Source organism: Petaurus breviceps, unplaced genomic scaffold, assembly GCF_028583685.1.
Source record: "Petaurus breviceps papuanus isolate PSGF00001 unplaced genomic scaffold, PetGlider_PUasm1.0 90865, whole genome shotgun sequence".
Classification (NCBI taxonomy): domain Eukaryota; kingdom Metazoa; phylum Chordata; class Mammalia; order Diprotodontia; family Petauridae; genus Petaurus; species Petaurus breviceps.
Window position 1 is genome coordinate 5048493 of NW_027187367.1, and position 23226 is coordinate 5071718.

The 23226-nt window shown below is 42.4% G+C and overlaps 2 protein-coding genes across 2 annotated transcripts in view; one reads left to right on the plus strand and one right to left on the minus strand.

The window, feature by feature from the left end:
- Window positions 1–11525: 11525 nt before the first annotated feature.
- PRRT1 (proline rich transmembrane protein 1) lies at window positions 11526–14627 on the minus strand. Its single transcript, XM_069073333.1, has 4 exons — window positions 14464–14627; window positions 12848–13386; window positions 12219–12404; window positions 11526–11848 (listed from the first exon to the last, which is right to left on the minus strand). The coding sequence occupies exons 1-4, from the start codon at window positions 14480–14482 to the stop codon at window positions 11672–11674; spliced, it is 921 nt and encodes a 306-aa protein (XP_068929434.1). The 5' UTR covers window positions 14483–14627; the 3' UTR covers window positions 11526–11671.
- A 5868-nt stretch (window positions 14628–20495) lies between these two features.
- The window catches only part of PPT2 (palmitoyl-protein thioesterase 2), a 3877-nt gene continuing 1146 nt past the window's right edge, over window positions 20496–23226 (plus strand). The window contains 6 exon segments of the mRNA XM_069073338.1: window positions 20496–20519; window positions 20683–20873; window positions 21140–21293; window positions 21700–21795; window positions 22080–22187; window positions 23048–23189. Of these exon segments, the coding sequence (XP_068929439.1) occupies window positions 20691–20873; window positions 21140–21293; window positions 21700–21795; window positions 22080–22187; window positions 23048–23189 (683 nt within the window). The 5' untranslated portion in view covers window positions 20496–20519; window positions 20683–20690.

Here is a 23226-nt window from a genome sequence, read left to right on the forward strand (position 1 = left end):
CCCCTCCTACCTGCTTTCTGAATGGGCCTTCTGCCCCTGTACCCAAACTTCCTCTATAGGAATAAAGTCTTGAGCACCCACTGGTTGATGGAAGAGCAAGTCAGGGTTTTTGTTTGTTTAGAACAGGGGAAAATAAACTAGGGACATAGTAAAGAGCCTAACCTGAGAGGAGATGAGTTAAATGATAACATTTTATGGAAACACAGTATCACTTTTCTATATAGAGAGATACATTTAGGAGAGGAGAAAATCAAGGCAGACAGTTCTGATGAGGTCTGTGTAGTAGGTTCGGTGACTAAGTTGAAGAATAGCATCTTCAGTCAATCAGCATGCATTTATTATTTATAAACGTGCCAGACCCAACTCTGGGGAGGTGAAGACAAAAACATAGCCCTCGTCATCAAGAAACACATTCTAGGGGTAGCTAGGTGGAGTAGTGAATGGAGAAACAGCCCTGGAATCAGGAGGATGCGAGTTCAAATTTGACCTCAGATACTTAACACTAGATGTATGACCCTGGGCAAGTCACTAAACCCCAGTTGCCTTGCCTTCCCCTTCCAAAAAGCAACCCCCCCCCAAAACACATTCGGGAACAACAAAGCACAAATAACTGGTTGTGTGTGGTTATGTGGTTTGTCCTTTGTTCTTGAAGAAATTCATGACGTCAGGGAGATGATGACATGACTTGCATTGAATTGGATTGGACTGAGTGAGGGCTGCGCAAATAACCATATACCTATAAGATATATAGAAGAACTGGAAGATCCATCTTAAAGGAAAGGGAGGAGGGATAGAAAAGGGCCTTGTAGATCTCCTCACCTTCTGATTTGAGCTCAGTTTTGAAGGAAGCCAGGGGTCAGAGTTAAGGAAGGAGAACATTTCAGTTATGTTTAGTTCATCTCAAACTGGATATCCAGCAAACATTTTAAATGCAATAAGTAAAAAACAGAACACATTATCTTTTCCCCAAAACCATCTCCACCTCCTAATTTCTTTATTATCATAGAAGGCAACATCATCTTCCCAGTCCCTCAGACTAACAACCTGGGAGTCATCCTGAATTCCTCACTCATAGCTCTCTCCCCATCCCCTTGTATCCAATCTGTTGCTAAAGCCTATCACTTTCACTTTTGCAACACCTCTTGAATATGTCCCCTTTTCCACTCTGGCCCTGCCATCACCCTGGTGCAGGCCATCATCCCCTCAGGCCTCGATTATGGGAAAACCTGCTGGTAGACCTGCCTGCCTCAAGTGTCTCCCTATTCTAATCCATTTTCCTAATGTGATTTTCCTAAAGCACAAGTCTAATCATGTCTCACACACACACACACACACACACACACACACACACACACACACACTACTCCAGTGGTTTCCTGTTGCCTCCAAAAGCAAATACAAAATGCTCTGTTTGGCATTCAAAACCATTCCTAACCTAGCCCCCTCTTTACACCTTTCTGACATACATTCTTCAATCCAGTGACTTTGACCTCTTGGCTGTTCTACAAACAGGACACTCCATCTGTGGGCCCTAGGCATTCTTTCTGGTTGTCGCCCATTACTGAAACACTTTCCCTACTTCATTCTGACTACTGACCTTCCTGGCTTCCTTTAAGTCCCAATTAAAATCCCATCTTTTACTGGAAGCCTTGCTCAACCCCTCCTTCTGTTAATGCTTCCTTATTTATCTTTCAATTAGGTTGCTTTGCACATATCCATTTGCATGTAGTTTTCTTCATTAGATTCTAAGTTCATTTAGAGCAGGTGCTATCTTTTACCTTTTTTTTATATCCCCAGATCTTAGCATAGTGCATGGCTCATATAGTTGTTTAATTGTTTTTCAGTTATGTCCAACTCTTCATGGCCCCATTTGAAGTTTTCTTGGCAGAAATGCTGGAGTGGGTTGTGATTTCCTTCTCCAGCTCATTGTACAAATGAAGAAACTGAGGCAAATAGGGTTAAGTGTCTTGCCCAGGGTCACACAGTTAGTGAGTGTCTGAGGCCAAATTTGAACTCAGAAAGATGAGTTTCTAGACTCCAGGCCCAGTGCTCTATCCACTTCAACACCTAGCTGCCCCTGCCTGGACAAGAGTAGGTGCTTAATATATGTTTATTAATTTTTTGATTAATCGAACACACTGTTCATGAGTGGTTCAAAAGAAATACAAGGGGGGGGGGGTGGCTAGATGGCGTAGTGAATAGAGTAGTGAATAGAAATTAGACAGAAGTAAATATAAGCCAAACTATCATAACTTTAAATGTGAATGGATTAAACAATTCAATAAAATGAACAAGAATGACAGATTATATAAGAAAACAAAACCCTACAATCTGTGGCTGTAAGAAATACATTTGAAAAACGAAGACATACACAAAATAAAACTGACAGGTTGGGGAAAAAATTTACTATGCATCAAATGAATCCAAGAAAGCAGGAGTTACAATCATGCTATTTAGAAATAAACATGGAAATTTTATTATGCTGAAAGGAATTGTAGACAAAAAAACCATTATCAGTAATATACTTATTTTATTTATTACATCCTCGAGTCAGGAGGACCTGAGTTCACTCAGACACTTAACACAAAAACTAGCTGTGTGACTTTGGGCAAGTCACTTAACCCCAATTGCCCCCCCCAAAAAAAAAGAAGCAAGAGAAATACAAGAATTATAAGAGCAGAATTTATGTCCTGCTCATCAAAAATAATGGGCGGCATAGAAAAACTGGAATCTGCAATGGCAAGGCTTACCAAAGAAACAAAAGAGAGAAGAATAGACTGGGAATATAAATACATAGAAGTGAGGGGTAATCTAGAAGAAGGAAGCAAAAAATTATTACCATTAAAAGAAAATACACTCATTATGCAAGCAAAACATACTGATCTCTAAGAGAGGATGCATAGAGAAAACCTAAAGATCATAGGTCTCCCAAAACATGACAGGTCAAAAAATCTTAACACCATAATGAAGAGAATAGAAGAGAACTTCTGAACATAGAAAATGAAATACTAACTGAAAGAATTTACAGATCACCTCAAGAAAAAGCCCCAAGCTTGCAAATTCCAAGAAACCCAGTGGTTACATTTAACAATTCAACTCAGAAACAAGAAGTTTTGCAAGCAATTAGGAGAGAGATTACAAATACAAAGCAAAGGACATTAAAATAATACAAGGCTACTTTGTACCCAACTAGAAAACATGGGAGGGAAGGGAATATTGTGTTCCAAAGAGCAGTGGAACTCAGGATGAAGCTCAGCATGATCTACCGTACAAATTTGAGCTTAACCTTATATGAAAAAAAAAGACAGATGTTCAATAACAAAGAGACATTTAAAACATTTTTAGAAAGAAAACCAGAACTGAACAGATAATTTGCTTCTTAAATATCCTAATCAACAGATATGCAAGAGAAGTAAATAAATACAGCAACAGCAAAAGTGACAGCAGAGGCTTCTTTCTAAATGTATTCAAGGGGAGAGGCTAGGTGGTGCAGTGAGTAGAGCAGTGGCCCTGGAGTCAGGAGGACCAGTCAGTTCAAATGTGGCCTCAGACACTTTAACACACTTACTGGCTGTGTAACCTTGGACAAGTCACTAAACCCCAATTGCCCTGCCTTCCCCGCTCCAAAAAAAAAAAAAAAAGAAAAAAAAACCACAACAAAAAAACAAAAACAAAAATAAATGTATTCAAGGAGACGAGGTGAAGGTAGAAATGTGGTAGAGGTAACAGTGAAGAGGCAGACAGGGGACAGAATCTGGTGATACCCTGTCTATAGGTGGATTGATTTTTTTTTTTGTGGGAGGGTACATGAAAAGGGGGTAAGGGAAGTAGGGAGATAGAAAGAAACATATGATGTGCTTAGGTCAATCAAAGACTAGAAATGAGGGGAAGAAACTAGAAAGAGAAGACACCATAGGTGAATGGAGAGGAGAAGTAGGGAAGGACTGAAAAGAATGGGGGTGGGGGAAGAAGGAGGCCTTAACTTTGGTGGTGGGAGGTGATTCCACTCATGAATGGCTCTGTAGGCAAAGAGAGATGGTCTATAAAGAGAACACTGATCTAGGGAAGAGTGATTTTGAGACAAAGGGAAAAAAAAGAGAAGCAGGGATAATAAGATACACGATTATAACTCTGATTATATAGATCAGTAGTAGGCTATATAATTAGAAATATGGTGGAGGAAGGGCCACTGCTACCATGGAGCAAAGTCTTTTCTGACACCTGCAATAATTGGCATAGTCCTAGGTGTGATGAATAATGGAGAAAGGGAATCCTTGGGGCAAACTCTATGAGGTAAGGGCAAAAACTACCTAGAGGTGAAAGCCTAGAATTAGAATATTAGAAACTTCGACTTCATGAGGAATACAGAAAAAAAAAGAGAGAAACTAGACAATTATAGGAGTTATAAATCAGAGAATAAAGAGTTTAGAGTAGACAGAGGATGGATAATGAAGGGAGTAAAAAGGGGAAGAAAAAATTTTTTTAAATTAATGAACAGAACTAGTTGAAGGGGAGAAAAGAAGGGGGAATCTATTTGACAGAGAGAAAAAAAGTGGGAGGAGGGGATTATATAGCCAGATAAAAGCAGGAAAAAAAAAGAATTAATAATCAAAACCCCAAAGAGAAAGGAATAGCAAATGAGAGAAGGGGATCAGAAGTGAAGGGAAGAGAGCCAGTGGGAATAGGGCCACCTTAAAAAAAAGATTAAGGTAAAGGAACTGAAGGAATATAGTACCCTGTTTATGAAAGAAGAGAGGAAAGAAGTCATAATGGGAAAAAAAAATAGACAGAAGTAAATATAAACCAAACTATCATAACTTTAAATGTGAATGGATTAAACAATTCAATAAAATGAAAAAGAATGACAGATTACTTAAGAAAACAAAACCCTACAATCTGTGTTTGTAAGAAATACATTTGAAAAACAAAGACATACACAAAATAAAATGGACAGGTTGGGGAAAAAATTTACTATGCATCAAATGAATCCAAGAAAGCAGGAGTTGCAATTGTGCTATTTAGAAATAAATATGGAAACTATATTATGCTGAAAGGAATTGTAGACAAAAAACCATTATCAGTAATAAACTTATATGCTCTAAGTGCCCTAGCATCCAAATTCATAAAGGAAACATTATCCAAGCTACAAGAAGACATAATAGTGACAGGAAACTTCAATATCCCTTTTTCTCTTATCTTTGGATAAATCTAATATATAAACAAAAGGAAAACTATGGAACTGAATAAATTGCTGGAAAAACTCAAGTTAAATGACTGATATCTTCTAAATGGGACAGCCAATAAATTTGTGTATTTCTCAGCACCAAATGGAACTTTTACAAAAAATTGATCATTCTAAAGACACAGAGATATAGCAAACAAATGTAAAAAGTCAGAAATAGTTAATGCATACTTTATAGACCATAATGCAATAAGAATAGTAGTTGGTTGACAGACAATAAACAAAAGAAGAATTAACAATGAAATCTTAAATAATGAATATGTCAAAGGACAAATCATAGGAATAATTAATACCTATGTAAAAGAAAATTATTATGATGAAACTACATACCAGAGTTTCTGGGAAATAGCTAAAGCAGGCCTCAAGCAGAAAACCACATCCTTACAAACATACATTAACAATATAGAAAAAGAGAGGATTAGCGAACTGAAAATACATTTTTTAAAATTAGAAAATCAAAAAATACACCTAAAATAAGCACAGAGGAGGAGATATCAAAAATTAGAGGGGAAATAGATAAGCTGGAAGCAAAAAACCCCATAGAAATGATAAATTAAACTAAAAGTTGATTCTTTGAAAAGACTTTTTGTTCAGTAATGTCTGATTCTTTGTGACCCCATTTGGGGTTTCTTGGCAAAGGTACTAGAGTGGTTTGCCATTTCCTTTTCCAGCTCATTTTACAGATGAGGAACTGAGGCCAACAGAGTTAAGTGACTTGCCCAGGGTCACACAACTAATAAAGTATCAGGTCAGATTTGAACTCCAGAAGATGAGTTTTCCTGACTCCAAGCCCCACACTGTATTCCCTGCACCACTTAGCTGCTCCTTGAAAAAGACTAATAAAATTGATAAATCTTAAACTGACTAAAAAGAAGAGAGTGGAAAGTCAAATAAGGTAGCAAATGAGCAAAGTGAAATCACAGCAAAACCAGAAGAAATTAAAAAAGAATAATCAGAACATATTATGCACACTTATATGCTAACATATTGAGAACACAAAAGAAGTAGAGGACTACCTTAAAAAATATAAAGTACCCCCAACATCAGAAGACCAAATATAGAACTTAATAATCCAATTTTAGGAAAAGAATTAGATTTAGCTGTGAAGGAATTACCAAAGAAACAAAAACAAACAACTTATGGTCCTGATGGATTCACAGGAGAATTCTGTCCAACTTTTAAAGAAACCACACTTCACAAATTATTTTCGAAAATTGAGAAAGAAAGCTTCACAACATAATTCTTTCATGAAACAAATATGGTCATAATGCCTAAAACCAAAAAAAAAAAAAAAAAGAAAACCACAGGAAAAAAAACTATAGGCCAATATCATTAATAAATATTTACTCAACAATTTTAGACAAAATCCTGTCAAGCAAATTTACAGTAATTTATCCAAGAAATCATTGTGAACAAGTGGGATTTATACTGGAAATGTAAGCATGGTTCAACAATGAAGAAAACAATAAACATAATTAATCATATTAAAAACTAAAACATTCAAAACCACATAATCATCTCAATAGATTCAGGAAAAGTCTTTGACAAAGTACAGTACTGTTTTATGCTAAAAACCCTACAAAGTATAAACATAGAGGGATCTTTTTTTAATATCATAAAAAGAACCCATCTAAAACCAAAAGCAAGTTATGCAACATTTTCCAATAAATATGGGAATGAAGAAAGGATGTCAACTTGCCTATTATTTGATGTAGTTTTGAAAATGCTAGCAACAGCAACAGGACAAGAGAAAGAAATTCAAAGGCATAAAGTTAGATAAAGAAAAGAGAAAACTTTTCTGTTTGCTGATGATAAAAGAATTTCCTTGGAAAATCTTAGGGAATGAGCAAAGATTCTAATTGGAACAATTGGCTTCAGCTATGTTTCAGGTTGCAAAATAAATCCTCAAAAACCTTCCACATAATAATAACAAAACACAAGAAACAGTAGAAAGCAAAATCTAATTTCTAATAACTACCAAATTAATAAAATATCTTAGGATTAACCTACCATAGCACACAAAAGACTTACATTGAATCAATTATAAAGTCTTTCTTTAAAAAAAAACAACCAAAAAAAACCCAAATAGTTGGAGGAATGTATAGAGTCATGGGCAGGCCATACCAATATGATAAAAATGACACTACCAAAAATTAATTTACCCTCTTAATGCTATACCAATCAAATTATCAGGGGTAATATTTTACAAAACTTGATAAAATAATAAATTCATTTGGAAAAAACAAAAGATGTGGAATATCAAAGGAAATAATAAAAGAAGTAGGGACAAAGGAAGAACAGCACTTCCAAAGTTCAAACTATATTATAAAGCAGCAGTCATTAAAACTATCTGGTATTGATGAAAGAATAGAGAGACAAATCAATGGAACAGACTAAAGAGAGATTCATAAACAATAGAATTTAATAACCCATTGTGTGATAAAGTAGAAAACATAAACTACATAGGAAAAAAAACTCCTTATTTGATTAAAAAATATCTTCTGGGGGGCGGCCAGGTAGCACAGTAAGTAAGAGCACTGGCTCCAGTGTCGGGATAACCTGGGGATTGAATCCAGGCTCCAACACTTAGCACCCACCCAGAAACACCTGGCTGTGTAACCTTGAGCAAGTTACTTAGCCCCGATTGCTTAAAAAAAAATATCTGCTGGGAAAACTAGAAAACAGTCCAGCAGAAATCAAGCTAAGACTAACACCTCACACAAAGCTCTGGGAATAAAATTCAGAGGGATATTTGGGATAATTATGGTGATATAAAAAAAAACAGAAAATATCTATAAAACTTATTTTAAAAAAAGAAATAATCACTCAAATTCAATAGGGAAGAAATTAGGGATATGGAGGATTGACTGAGAAGGAGATTAATACTTGGGGATGAATAGTCACTAGTAAAATAAGTAAAAGGAAATAATTCCTGTCTTCAACAGGGATCCTGAAGGGATAAAATAAACCCCCAAAAAGGTAGAAAAGAAATAAAACTAAGGAGTGTGATGGGGTGGTAAAGAGAGAGTATGTTTTAAATTGCCTCCTAGATGACTGGGGAATGTCTGAATAAACTGGTATATGAATATGATGGAACATTAGTGAGAGATGACAAATAAGCCAATTCAGGGAATCCAAGGTAGCATGAACTGACAGAGTGAAATGAGCAGAGCCAGAACAATGTGTCCAAGAACAGCAACATTATAAAGAAAAAGAAGTTTGAAAGGCTCTGATTAATGCAATGACCAACTATGTGTTCAAAGGACCTATGGTAAAGCATTTTACAAACCTCTGGTAGAGAGGTGATGTGTACACAAGTACAGACATACACTTTTGGACATGACTGCTGTTTTTTTGTTTGTTTCACTATGCTTATTTGTTACAAGGATATTTTTTCTCTTTCATTTTTTTAAAGGAAGAGAGGTCAGAGGTGTGTGTGTGTGTGTGTGTGTGTGTAGGGAGGAATAGTGTTAGCAACAGAGATAAAAAAAAGAGGACCATCATAACATTGTTTTATTTTTTTTTATTTTTTTCATTTTTTGCCTTTTGGAGGGCAATTGGGGTTAAGTAACTTGCCCAAGATTACATGGCTAGCTTTGTGTGTGTGTGTGTTAAGTGTCTGAGGCCGGAACCGAACTCGGTCCTCCTGACTCCAGGGCTGGACCTTTACTCACTGTGCCACCTAGCCTCCCCATAACATTGTTTTAAATGCACAGAAAACAATAGAAGAATGTTCAGGAGTCACAGGCAAGTAGGACAGTTTTGAAAATAGCATGTAAAATTTATTACATACTCTGTTCCAGGCCCTCTTTTCCATATCTTACCTGTTGGTGATTTTGTCAACTCCCATTGCTTCAATGGATCACCCAGGTGGAGACTTCCAGAAAATTGCAGGACTGGGGCTCAGGAGAGAAATTAGGCAATCCCCTGCAAGAGATGATCATTGAAGCAGTGGGAGTTGATGAAATTACCAAGGGACAGAGTGGAGAAGAGCACCCAGAGCACAGCCTGGGGGAAATCTCCACTATTGTGTTGAGTGTGAGTCAAGCAGCATGATATAGCAATGGAGATGGAGAAGGAAAGGTCAAGCAGGTGGGAGAACTGAGATAGTGTTATGAATTCCAAGGCAGGAGAGAGTGTTCAGGAAGAAGTAGTGGTTAACAAGTAAGACCTATAAAGAGGTCAAGCTGAAGACTGAAGAGAAGCTGATGGATTTAGCAACTAAGTGATCACCTGTAACCTTGAAAGAGAGCAATTTCAGTTGGGTTGTGGTCAGAAAAGCACACTACAATTGACAGAGAGGTGTCAGGTAAGGGAAGAGATATCTTTTTCTAGTATTTTTGCTATTAAAAGGAGAAAAAAATATAGAACTTGAGGGTATGGCATGGTCAATTGAAGGGCTTCCTTTGTAAAGAGCTTATACACACACATATGAAGGGATAGGTGTATACATACATGTATAATCCATATATATAGAGAGAGATAGATAAAACACTTTGTAATCTTTAAAGTGCTATATAAACATTACCAATAATATTATAGGCCACAGGAAAGAATCTAATAGATTGAGGGAGATTGAGAGGAATCATTGATGTAAGGGAAAAGTTCCCAGAGGATATAGGAAGAGACAGGCTCATGGACACAAATATGAAACACAGATTCCTCTTTTGCTCTTGATGTGTCCAAGGCCTGGCTTCTCCAAGGAGTTCCCTTTGTTGAGTTCTGGGTGAAGAAAGGGATTGGTATAGCTCAACTTGACTGAAGAATCTTCAGTCCCATCTAACTTTCCCCATCCCCCAAGCCTGTGATAAGAGTTGCCCATACACACACCACCTTAAACCCCAATTCTACTCTTAACCCATTCTCTCGCTTTCCTGTCTTTCTCCAGCTCTTGCTATATCCTGACCCTTACTCTCCACTTGGAAATGTCTGTATATACCCTGATCTTCTTCTCAGCTTCAGTGTTACTACTTCAGATGTTGGATTTATCTGCTTTTGACAGCTGTTCCAGGAGATTCTGGGCCTGCATTGTACAACTTGACTGGTGGATAGGGGATGAGGAAGGAAAGGGGGAAGTTCACTTGGGATCCTGAGGACATTTGACAGAGTCTGCAAGTACCAACTACTCCCTTCTCTTTCATTCCTGTTTTAGATTCATAGAAGGCTCTATAGAAGGCTAGAAGGGATCCTAAAGGTCGACATTTTACAAAAGAGAAAACTAGGCTGAAGAGAAGGAAAGAGCCTTGGCCAAGGTCATACAGTACCAGGACTAGCTTTCCTTTCACTGCAGTCCTCTTTCCAACCTATCACTGCTGCCTCTTCTCTTTATTTCAGGTGAAATCTGTACCTCTCTCCCTCAGCCTCTTTTCCTTATTCTCCATTGATCTCCATCTCCTTCTGAGTTTCAGAGTATAGGTCAGAATATTTGTCAGGGAGGGAGTTGTAGGGTGATGAGTTAGTTCAGCAGTAGTCTCCAGAATTTGGGGCAATAAAAGCACAAGGTCTCTTTAATCTCATCTTTGGGAATATCACACCATCTTTGAGACTGTACAGTTTTATCAAACACTGAATGGGGAAGGGTGGGGAGCAGCCCGAGCAGGTGGTAGGAAGATGAGGACCAGAGGGTTGGGGTCCTCAGAGGACAAGGGGGTGAATCCAGGCCTAGCCCTGGGTGCCTGGTTTCCTTTGCCCAGAAAAAGGGAGTAAAGTTTGTGGATTTCCCTCTCCTTTTCTGTCTCCTCTGCCTGGGGAGGGTAAGATAAGGGGAGCTTAGTCCTTGGGGTAAGGCTGGAGGAGGTTCAGGAGCCAGAGACCCCAACATCTCAGTCCATACATAAATGGTAATCCAAAGTCTGGTAACATGAAGGAGAAAGGGGCCTCCCTGGCTGTCATGGGAGCTTGGGACTGTACAGGCATACCTAGAGTTCGAAGATGCCCCCCCAGAAGATGGGAGAGGCCAGAGAAGCAAGTGGAATATAACACCAGGAGCCAAAGGAAAAGCTTTGCTAAGAGCAGGGGGCAGACTATGTAGGGGATTGACTTCTTAGGCTCAAATTAACCCAGAGTGATAGGGGAGAATGATTGCTGGACCCTGGGGAGGTTGTGGTTCCTGTTAGGCTGAACCAATGGGGAGCTGCAAGCTTCTGTATCTGACTGCACAGGTTCTGAGGCTCAAAGGAGCTGGGTTTTGGAAATTTCCCAAAGGCCATATTTAGGAAATTCCTGGGGATCTGGATTTGCAGTTTCCTCTTGTGGAAAACATCCTGGCCAGGTTTAGGGGTGTTTCCAGCTTTGGAGGCTCCACAGGCTGGTCTGGTGGGTATTTTGGGGGGAGGATAGGGGATTGGAAGGTCATCACCAGGGGAGGGGAAGGGGTGTCCCAGGAAAGTGGTTTTAAGGAGTCTCCAAGGTGGAGGAGGAGGGAAGCCCCTAAGGATCCCAGTCGGTGTCGTGGTGCTGCGCAGCTATGATGATAACCACTGTGAGAATGGTACAGAGCACCATGGCTGCGATGCCCACGGCCAGGGAGATGAAGGAGAAATTCCGAGCCTCCCGAGATGCGATCTCCGCTGACACCATGTCTCCACGGGCCACAGCGGTCCGCACCTGCATGGTAGGGAGGAGGAAGGATTGGGGTCAGGGAAACATCCCACAAATGCCTCATCACACACCTTTGTCCTGTCCTGGACGAGAGAAAGATGAATCTCCTCGAAAGATCCTCGAAGTTTCTCAAGGGCCCAATCTTTGGCCCTCTCTCCCCATCAGCCATACCAGGCCTGGGAAATGACAGAGAAAGGAACCAGAGTTTTCAGTCCCTAGTCCAACCACCTACACTACAGCATATAATAGCTAGCACACTCTGGGCTATCTCAGTCCCCGCCCTCTCTGCCTACCCTTTCCGCCCCCTTCCGATCCTATTCCACACTCTTTCATTTCTGTCCCCTCCCCCCAGTCCCTTGTACCTCTACCCCCTCACCTGTACCGCCTTGAAGATGGCTATGATGCCGGTGGGCCAAAAGCAACAAATTGTAGTGAGCACTGCTATTGGCAGGTAGTCGTGGGGCGGGCGCCTGGGCTCTAATAGGGCCAGCCCTGGGCCCAACGGTGAAGGGGAAAGTGTAGGGGTCACTCCAGTCCCTCCCGGCGCTCCTCCTGTGTATGGCTGAGGAAAGAAAGGGTAGGAAAGTGGGGTCACAGTCAGGACCTTGATCTGTCATATCCAGTATCCCTCCCGTGGCCGAAAGAGTGCAGTTTGCAGTTAGTAGGCCGATCATTTTAAAGTCACTGTTTCTAATCAAAACTATTGTAAGTAGTGTAATCCTTTGTTCCTTAAGGATCTGCATCCCTGCTATCCCCAGTTCCTCCACGCCCAGGCCTCTTGGGTACCCCCTCCAGTGCCTCCCACTCCTATTCCCCAGTGCCCCTCTCTGGATGTGCCCTTTCCCTTTTTTATTCTTCCCAGTACCTCCAAGCCTTCCCGGCCACCCTCCTTGTGCCCGCTTCTCCTGGTCCCTTACCTCCTCTCCTGGTTCGGATGCCCTCCATACACCACCCCAAGTTTCCCCTTCCCCGTTCCCTTTCCCCTATCTACCCTTCTGCACTCACGGCGCCCACGGGATAGACGGGCAGATAGGCGGTGCAGGGCTGCAGCTGCAGGGGGTACCCAGGGGCCACGTAGCCTCCAAGGGGCAGCGTACCCACGGTACCTGGGTGTGTGGGCACCACAAAACCCTGTGCAGGAGCGGGAGGAGCAGGCGCAGGTGGGGGCGGGGCAGCGGCGGCCGGAGGGGGCGGGGGCAGTGGACCCTCAAAGCGGGTCTCCTGGAGGTAGGGGTCTGGGGGCAGACGGGGCAGGGTAGCGCACCCAGGAGGGGGAGCCCCAGGGGCAGGTCCTGGGGGGGCGTGGTGAGGAGGGCGGGGCAACGTAGCGGAGGACGAGGGGCCCCGTTGGGCAGGGGCTGCTGGAGAAGCCAGCCCACCAGCCCCTAATCTTGGGAGTGTGGCGGTGCCCGACTGGTGGTAGTGGTGGTGATGGTGGTGATGGGAAGTGGAGGGTGCCTGAGGAGGTGGGGCAGGGGGCTCGGCTGGGGGCTGGGGGGCATTATAAGGGGGAGGAGAAGTATGAGGAACCGAATCCGGGAGACCTGAGGTGGTGCGGGCCGGTGAAAACGGTGGAGGGAGATAGAGACAGAGGGATACGGAGAGATGCAGACGACACAGGAATCAGAGACACAGAAAAAGATAGGCAGACCAACACAGATAGAAACAGGGTCAGGGAGACAGGAAGAAAGGAAGAGAGAAATAAAAGGTGTAAGTCTCCATCCTTCATCTTGGGAGTGGGGAAGGGGGTTAGTTATATTTAGGCTAGTCTCAGTTTTCCGAGTAAAATCCCAGCCTACCCCAGTAAAAGCCTCCTCTTTTAATCTATTTTTTAGGTCACTATGCTCTCCTCCTTATGATAACATCCCCAATCCCCCAAAGTCCATCAGTTGCTGGGGTTCCTGCCACATGCACTTTAATGTACCTTACCCATCTCCTGTGAAAGCCCTTGACTGTACTGTATTGTATGTTTTTGTGTTAATATTAGTATGCTTGGATCTGTCCTTGTAAGACCATGACAGCACATGGCAGTTTATGTATTTGCATGTGCTCAACTATCTAACTATGTCTATCTCTGTGTGGTGTACCCTTACCTGTCTGACTCTAGGAGGAGTTAAAAAATTTCTTTAAAGGAGGAGAAAGAACGCTAGATTTCTGTTTCCCCATCCCAGGATGTATTTATGATTCTCCACTGAGGGAATGTGACTGTTCATATATTAGGGTATCTGCATAGCTGTCATTCCATGTTTTGATACATGTGGTATACCCTTTTATATCTACATCTGAACACCTGTGGTCCTAACTATCTTTCCCTCAGCCTTCCTCCCTTCCTCCTCTCCCCCTCCCCCCACCAACCTGGGGAAGAGAAGGGATGAAGCAAGTGGGCAGCAGGAAAGGGAAGAGGATAGGGATTAAAGCAAATAACCTGAAATGAGGAGAAAGAGGAAGGAGAGATGGAGGAATTAGGGAAGAAGAAGGGAGGGAAGGATGAATCCAGAACCAAGTCTTGGATACCAAGGAAAATGGGGGAGGGGAGAGGGGAACCTAGGCTGCAGAGGTCAGAGAAGGCAGGAAGATTTACATGCTGGGGGAAAAGCCAGAGAAGGAGGATTTTTTTTTACCTGATTTTTCTGATGACATGACTGTGGGATCTGGAGTGCCGGGATGTGGAATCCCTTGTCAGTTTGGGAATGCCAGCAGACAGCAGAGGCCAGAAGCAGGGATGGCGCAGCCTGAGAGAGCAGAGGAGAGACGGGGAGATGGGAGAGATGGAGAAAGGGGGAGGGAGGGGGGCAGAGGAAGAGGAGAGAGAGGAGGGGTAGCTTAAAGGGACCGAGCTGGAAGGGGGCACCTTACAGACATACCCCTAACTCAGTCTCTCTTGGCACCACTTCCAGTTCTGACGTTTTCTTCCTTTGACCCCCTAGGGGACCCAGGGATTCTTGGTTCCCAGCTTTTGGTCCTCTGAGGTTGCCATGGAAACAGGCTAGAACTAAAGCAGGTGGGGTAGAAGGAGGAGGGAACTAGACTTTTCAATGTTGCTTTTCTTCCCCAGTCTCCAATAATCCACTGAAATAACTGAGTTTGGAACAAGAAGGGTGGAAGGGAAGAGTATGAGAGAAGATTTCTTCAGGCTCACAGATGTTCATTTTTCTACCTACATTTTTAGATGCTTCCTACAAATACCAAGGTGTCCAACTTTCCTCCAAGCAACTGACTCTTCACCCTCATCTCCATGTTACAATATCCCCCCATCAATCCAAAGTCTGGGAAGACAAACACTTTGGGAATCTGTGTTTATAGGTAGAGACATGGAAGCAAGTGACCAAAGCTAGCCACCAATTAGAAAATGTTTGGTCTTGGGGTTCTTCCTGGTAAGGAGGATTTCATTGCTGTTCTGAGATATGAACCCATTTGCTTATAAAAGGGAGGGATAACTATAGGGTAAAATCCCTTATTCTCTAGCATTCAGAGATGGATTAAGAACACAGATCAATATTAGGAGGGAGAGGTGAGTTTCGTGGCAGAGAGTATTAAAGTCAGGAGACTTGAGTTCCTGTCCTCACTTGATCACTCATTAGCTTTTTTACCTTGAGCAAGTGAACAATTTACTCTCAGAACCTTGGTCTTCTCATCTATAAAATAGGAATAATATGTATGTTACTTGCCTTCTAGGACAATTATGAGGAAAGTGCCTTTTCAATAATAAATTGATATCTAAATATGAGTTAATTTTCTTGACCACTCTCTCCTCCTGGATCTTCATGATCCTATTCTCTCTTGGTTCTTTTCCTACCTATCTGATCACCCCTTTTGAAGTCTCTTCTGGTGGTTCATCATCCACATCATTGTGTCCCAAGTCTCTGCCCTTTGTCCTTTTCTCTTATCTTTCTACACTTTCTTACTTAGTGACTTCATCAGTTCCCATGGGTTCAGTTATCACTTTTATGCAGATGGATCCTGCCTAGACAATACAATATGATGCATATGTATATATACACAGTATATATATTATATAATGTATGACCATATTAATATACAATATAATGTAATACATGTTTATATGTAATCTATAATATCTCTATATTTATATCTATATATTTCCCCTGCTCTCTCACCTAAGCTCTAGTATGTACCATAAACTGTCTACTGGATGTTTAGACATTTATAGGTGTTTCAGATTCACTTGTCCAAAGCTGAATTCATCCCCCAGACAGACATTTCTTTCAATTTTTTTTACTTCTAATAAAGGTACTACCTTTCAGTTATACAGGTTCATAACCTCAGAAGCATCCTCAAATCCCCTCTCTTACTCATGTCACAGATCTCAGCTGTCTCCAAGTCTTATGGTTTCTACTTCACAAAATATCTTGTCCTTATTCCCTTCTTTTCACTTAACATAGCCACCATCCTAATTAGGGACTTAATTATCTTTTTTTTTTCCTGGACTATTACAATAGCCTTCCAATTGGTCTCTTTGCCTCAAATCTCTCTCTACTTCAGTCCATCTTCCACACAGCAGCCAAAGGGTTTTTCCTAAAGTGCAATTCTGACAACTTCACACTCCCTTAACTCAATAAATTCTAATGGTGCCCTATAACTTCTACGATTACACAGAAATTATTGTTTCACATTTAAAAAATATTCACAAACTGACCCCAACTTACTATTTTAGTCTTATATACATTATTCCTCTCCATTCACTCTAGGGTCCAGTCAAACTGGCCTATTTGTTGTTCCTCAGTGATGACACTGTCTCCCAGTCTATCTCCTTCACTTAGAATTCATCCCCTTCTCACCTCAGCCTGTTGGAATATCTGGTTTCCTTCAAGACTAAGCCTGATTACCACATTCTGAATGAGGACTCTCTTTTTAAAAAATTTTATTTTCTTATGAACAAAACTGTATTTCCTTTCATCTCAACTGAAAAAGGAAAAAGAAAAACAGTTGTGATAAATATACATAGTCAAACAAAGCAAATGCCTACATTGGCCATCTCCAAAAATATATATTTCATTCTGCATCTTGAGTCTATTGCCTCTCTGTCAGGATAGGTAGCATTATTCATCATTGGCTCTCTGGAACCATGTTTTGTTATTATATTTATTAGAGTTCTTAAGAACTTTGTAGTTTCAGTTTTTTTTTAACAATGTTATTGTTATTAGACAGGTAGAGTGTGTGTGTATTGTCTGTGTGGGTTATATATATATTTGCCTGATTTGTCTAAATGTGGCTTCCTGGGAGGCAAGAATAACTATCTCTGGAATCCAGTCTACTTCTCTACAAGAGAGACTTTGATTCTTGCCTGGAGGGGAGCAGGCCACTAGTCTGGCTATTCTTTTCTCTTCAGAAAGGAGGTACCATACTAGAATTATATCTATGTGCTCATTCCTTAAATATTTCTAGGGGAAATTATTTTTAGGTTCAAGCTTCTTCCCTGGTTGCTGTCCCTTAAAGGGGAAGGAGTATCCTAGGCTTATATCTTAAGTTTTGACTGCTTCCCACCAAATGCTAGTTTTTACATACACACACACACACACACCACCACCACCACCACCACCACCATCACCATCACTACCACCACCACAGAGAGTGAATATTGAATAAATTCATTTATCCAACAAACAGAAATCTGAAAACAAACAGAAATCTGAAAAATTTCACAGATTAAAATATACTAGACAACACACAGAGTGAACTATCTTTCCTACTGGGAGCAGAGAAATCTTAACTCAACCAAAAGAGTCCCTGATCTCACCCAAGAGGAAACCTCCCCAAATCTCTAGATAGGCAATCTAGAAATTAGGGATATGTTGGAGTATTGGCTTTTCCATATACATCTGTCTTTCAAAGTCCATTCTCTTTCTCTCCATACTTCTCCCAGAAGAGAGTCTAGATTCATGTGTCTTCTCTTAAATTCAAAAGCAGGAAGAAGTCCTCTCTTTTCACAAACTCTTAAGCTAACTTTACTCCTCACTTGGGTCCTTGGTTCAGGGTTCAATCATTATCCTATGTACCAATAAGTTATGCAGACTAGACCTCCAGGTTATATATAAATTGTTCTCCTGATTCTAATCACTGCATCAGTTCATAGAAGGCTTTCCAGGTTTCTCTGAAACTATCCCTTTGATAACTTCTTATGGCATAATAGTATTCTATTACATTCACATATCTTAATTTCTTTAGGCATTCCATAACTAATGGGCACTTCCTTAGTTTTCTGTTCTTTGACAATATAAAAAGAGCTGTTATAAATGTTTGTACATATGGGTCTCTTTCCTCTTTTGTTAATCATGAAGCCTTTGCTGGAACACTCTAGGTTATTTCATATCTCTTTTATATATACTTGTATATGTGTATGTTCTCTTTTCCATTAGGATGTAAGCTCCTGGAGGGAAGAGACTTTTTGCCTTTTGTATCCATCTTGAATTGTACAGTATTTGGCACATAGTAGATATTTAATAAATGCTAGTTGATTGATTAATAAAATCTAGTAACTCAAATCCCCTCCAACCTTTTGCAAAGGTGAAATTGACAGGCCTTGACAACAGATTGGATATGTGGGTGGGGTAAAAGATAGTGAGGGATAGAGGGTGACACCTAGGTTTTCCTATGAGGAAGTAGGAGCATTGTGTTGCTCTCTTACAATAACAGGGAAGTGAGGGAGGGTTTTTGGGGAAAGATAATAAGTTTGGTTTTAGGCATATTGAGCCAGAAATGTTTATACCTGAGGCAGGGATAATGCTAGAGACAAGAAAAAAATGGACTTAGTGTTTCTCCCTTTGGCATTGGTTTCTAGGTTGTGCAGGGAGTAGGGGCAGGGACAGTGCAGTTCTCAGGTAATACCTACATCACTCTTCTCAGCCTCCCTCTTCCAACCCCCACTTACATCCACTATGTTGGGTCAATTCTATTCCTCAGGATACAGTTCCATTTCTTTAAGAATCTGTAGAATGCTGCAACTTCCACTTTGCTAAGGCTTTCTACAATTAGTCCAATGTGTATCTTTTAGTGTTAGCTTGTTTGTTTCCTGGCTTGCCTACTGGAAGGGTTAGAGAGGAGGGGGATGGTGGTGGGGATGGTAATGTTTATGGAGGGAGCTCAGAGGTGGCATTGTAGCTTAAAGATCTCTCTCTTTCTGTCTCTGTCTCTCCCCCCAGGTTCTTGTCATATCTCAGAGGCCCCAGGACAGTTCTATGACTATTTTAAGTGTTTCTCCCCATGTTCAGCAAATATTATGAAGTTCACTCCCCACCAACACACATCATCCCTCTCTTTAAATATACCCTTCTACCTTTACATAACTTGGAAAGGAAATTGGTTTTATTTGGTGATAACATTTTGCAAAGAAATTTTGCAATGTGACTGACATCTTGCAAAATCAACATGTTTCCCTAGATGCTTGCACTTTTTCCTAAAGGCATGTGGGAAGCAAGAGGTAGTTATAAACCTGCTTTTTGAAAAAGGACAGAAGATTACAAGGAAAAGGAGTGGACTGGCAGGCTTGGTAAGAAACAGAGTACAAGGAGAAGGGCCCAGCCCAAGGGCTGGACTGGGTGATTCAGTAGTGATCACAGAATTTTAAGCATAGGGGCAGCTGAGATGAAAGGGCAGGGAAAAACCGCCCAGGTAGGAGTGAGTCAGTGAGTCGCTTTAGGGCCTTCCGATTCTTGGGGGTGGAGTAGTATTTGGGGTAGAGGAGGTTGTCCCTGAGGTACTGATCAAACCAGTCTTCATACTCCACTCAAGGGACTCTCGAGGACTCTCAGAGCAACTAGAGGCCGTGGCCCGACATGTACTCAAGGCTGAAGAGGTGTAAGGAACTGACCCCGGAGCAGGGAAGTGGGGGCTGGGGGGAAAGGAGGAAAACTGGGCCCAGGAAGGATTGGCTTTGGTCCCGAGTTCTCTCCAGCAATCCGACCCAACTTTTCTCCAGCCTTCCTAAGTGAAGTTCAGGCTGAGTGACAGACAGTATGCGGTGGGTACTGGAAGGGAAGGTAGATGGACGGATACTGGTAAATGAGTGAAGGGAGCCAGGCTCTGGGGCTCCTTATCTGGAACGGAACCAGGGATTATTCTCGTTCTCCTGGGTCTCCAAACTTCCTTCTCTCATATTCCATGTTCCTTTCACAAATGGATCGCTCCACCTCCTCCTTTCTTTCCCCCCACTTCTTTTAGCAGATAGAACATTCCAATCTGTCGCTGTCCTTTACTCCTACCAGATCTCCCAAAAGGTTGCTAGGAACGCCTCAGGGTTGCCAGGGAAAGCCCCGGACGTGACGTAAGATTGTCGCTCAGTCCCGAGCTCCCACCCCCACCCTTTCTGCGCGAGGACACTTTCCCCGCCTCCCGCCCATCCCCCACCTCTTCCTCCACACTCCCCCCCCCCCTCGGCTCTGGACTGGGGGGAAATAAACAAGGGGAGGAGCGAAGCTCTCAGATCCAGGCAAGGGGGGGTAGGGGGGTGCGGCTTGGGGAGCGTGGGGGGCCCACGCAGAACTTGCATATTCCCTGGGGGCCGGGGCTGCGGCTGAAACTGAAAAATGGAAAGGGGATTGGGGGAGGTGGGAGCATGGAACATCCTTGGTGGGGGCTTAGCTGGAGGAAGATGCGGGACTTGGAACAGAGAAGGGCTGCATGGAGCCCAAAATTGAGTCGGGGCTGGGAAAAGAGTTTGGTATATATGGCTGGACAAAGGTTGCAAAGTGTGGTGCACTGGATCAGGAACCATGGGCAGTTAGGGGAGGAGAATGGAATGTGAAAACGCCCAGGTTTTCAAGGCAGGAGGAATGATCTCTTTACCCACTATTACTGACAGTCCATCTTGTCCTCCTTCCCAGGCTGGAGCATGCTGGGGTCCTGGGGGCCCCGGCTCCCCCCTCTGGGAGTCGTGTTCCTATTGCCCTTGCTGCCTCTCCTGCTGCCGGCGGCTCCCGAGTCCCCCAGAGTTCCCTACAAACCTATCATCATAGTGCATGGACTCTTTGACAGCTCTGCCACCTTTAGGCACCTGCTGCAGTACATCAACGAGGTGCGGAGAAGGGGAGGAGGGGGCGGGGCAAGGGGAAGGAAGCTAGGGCACCTTAGGTTCGAGGGAACAGCACATCGGTTCCTTTTAAGCTCTTTGGGGTTCTTCATCGAGATGATGCTGATGTGGAGAAAGGCAGGGAAAAAAGGCCCTGATCTTGGGATGAAAGGAAGACTCCCTGAGAGGTCTAGGGATGGGAATGTGAATGGTACAGGAGGGTTGTCTCATACTGCCTTAAAGGTGTCCTGGTTTTGTCTCTCTCACTCTAGACACATCCAGGGACACTGGTGACAGTGTTGGATCTCTTCGATGGGGGAGAGAGTCTTCGACCACTGTGGGAACAGGTGCAAGGATTCAGGGAAGCTGTGGCCCCTATCATGGAGCAGTCCCCCCATGGAGTACATCTCCTCTGTTATTCCCAGGGTATGATTGTTTTTGTGCCTGACTGCTAACCCTGACCTCCCTAACTTGTGACCATTTCTCCCTCACTTCCCACCCCATCTCTTACCCCTGAACTCTACTGTTGCTCATCTCTGATGCCAGTGAATGGTCCTGGCATTTGGTCTCATTTTGACTACTCCAGCCGCCCTCTATTGACCCTAGACTTTCTGACTCTGATCATTTATACATTCCCTTCCTCCTCCTCACCTATACCCATTAATGTATTCAGCTTATATTGTATTATTTTGTTTTTGTCTCCATGTATCTGCCCAGAGTAGTACCTGGCCCTGTCTCCACTGCCCCACTTTTGCTCCCCCAATTCCTACATTCTTTGCTATCTTTGGCTCAATGAGATGACTGCCTCCTCCCTTCTCCCACCATGCTATAGGGGGCCTTATCTGCCGGGCGCTACTTTCTGTCATGGATGAGCACAATGTGGATACTTTCATTTCCCTCTCATCTCCACAGATGGGACAGTATGGAGGTGAGTAGAGGCTCCTGATGCCATCATCTCTCAGGGGGAGGGGAGAGTGGGAACATCTGCTGGATTTCCCAAGTCCTTAAAGAGAACAGAAACTGGAGAGGATGTGAATCTGAGCTGTATTTCCCAAGTGCCTGAAGGGAGCAGGAGCTCCTTTCTTCAGGTCTATGAGGAGCTGGGCCTGGGGAGGGTGTAATCAGAGGGTTGTCCCCCTTTCCCCAGCTCTCTGAGGAATATGGAGGGGACAGATGCCTCACTTCCACCTGGCTGTGGCTTTCCCTTCTCAGACACAGACTACCTGAAATGGTTGTTCCCCACCTCCATGAGGTCTAACCTCTACCGAATCTGCTACAGCCCCTGGGGCCAGGAATTCTCCATCTGTAACTACTGGCATGGTGAGAGGAGAAAAGGAGTGTTGTGAGAGTGAATCAGTAGTGGCAGTAAGTGGGAGGGTTCAACTCTTTGACTTTATTTTTCTGTTTGTCACTCCTTTTATCTATCTGTATGTATCTTAAATTCTTTAAAATCTGTAATTTCCTAGGTGTGGGTACATCTTTTCACCAACTCAAATGGAAACCCTTGTATGACTTAGTAGATGTTCTTACAGAGTTCTTACAGAGTGTGGCTGAAAAATTCATTAGGCTGTGGTCAACCTGGTGGTATTTCTCTTTAATATAGACATGTGAAATATATATTTTATATATACACACTTATGAACAATCATTTTATATAGAATGTATATATTAATATATTTTATTACATATAGAATATTCATATCTATTTCATAGCTATGTCTGTATCAGGAGTGGGGAACCAGTGGCCTTGAGGCCACATGTGGCTTTCTAGGTCCTCAAGTTCAGCCCTTTGACTGAGTCCAAGTTTTATGGAACAAATCTTTTATTAAGGGGATTTATTCTGTGAAGTTTGGATTCAGTCAAAGGGCAGAACTTGAGGACCTAGAGGGCCACAAGTGACTTTGAGGCTGAAGGTTGCCCACCCCTGGTCCATATCTTCTCTGCAACTTACAGTCAGAGTTGCCCAGAGAACTGAAAAGTTAAATGACTTGTCCAGGGGTACTCAGCCAATATGTGTCCAATCAGGATTTCAAACTCAGGTCTTCCTGGTCTGAGGCCAGCTCTCTATCCACAATACCATAATGCCTCTCATCACACAAGCATACACTATATATGTATGTGTGTATGTATGTATATGCATGTATGTTTTTATTACATATACCTACTCTGTCTGTCTCCAGATCCCCACCACTCTGACTTGTACCTCAATGCCAGCAGCTTCCTGGCCTTAATCAATGGGGAGAGAGACCATCCCAATGCCACTGGTGAGATACCCTGACTAAAACTCTCCTACCCCTTCCCCAAGGTCCCTCTCTCCAACCTGTATCCTCACCCCCTTCATATTTCTCTCTTCCTTTCA

Bases quoted from the DNA above. Each gene is read 5' to 3' on its own strand.
- PRRT1 (XM_069073333.1), bottom strand. The intron at 12,405-12,847 runs GTGAGTGCAGAA...TTCTTTCCTCAG, and splicing joins CCGTCTATCCCGTGGGCGCC to CCATACACAGGAGGAGCGCC. The intron at 11,849-12,218 runs GTGAGGGGGTAG...CCTACCATGCAG, and splicing joins CCATCTTCAAGGCGGTACAG to GTGCGGACCGCTGTGGCCCG.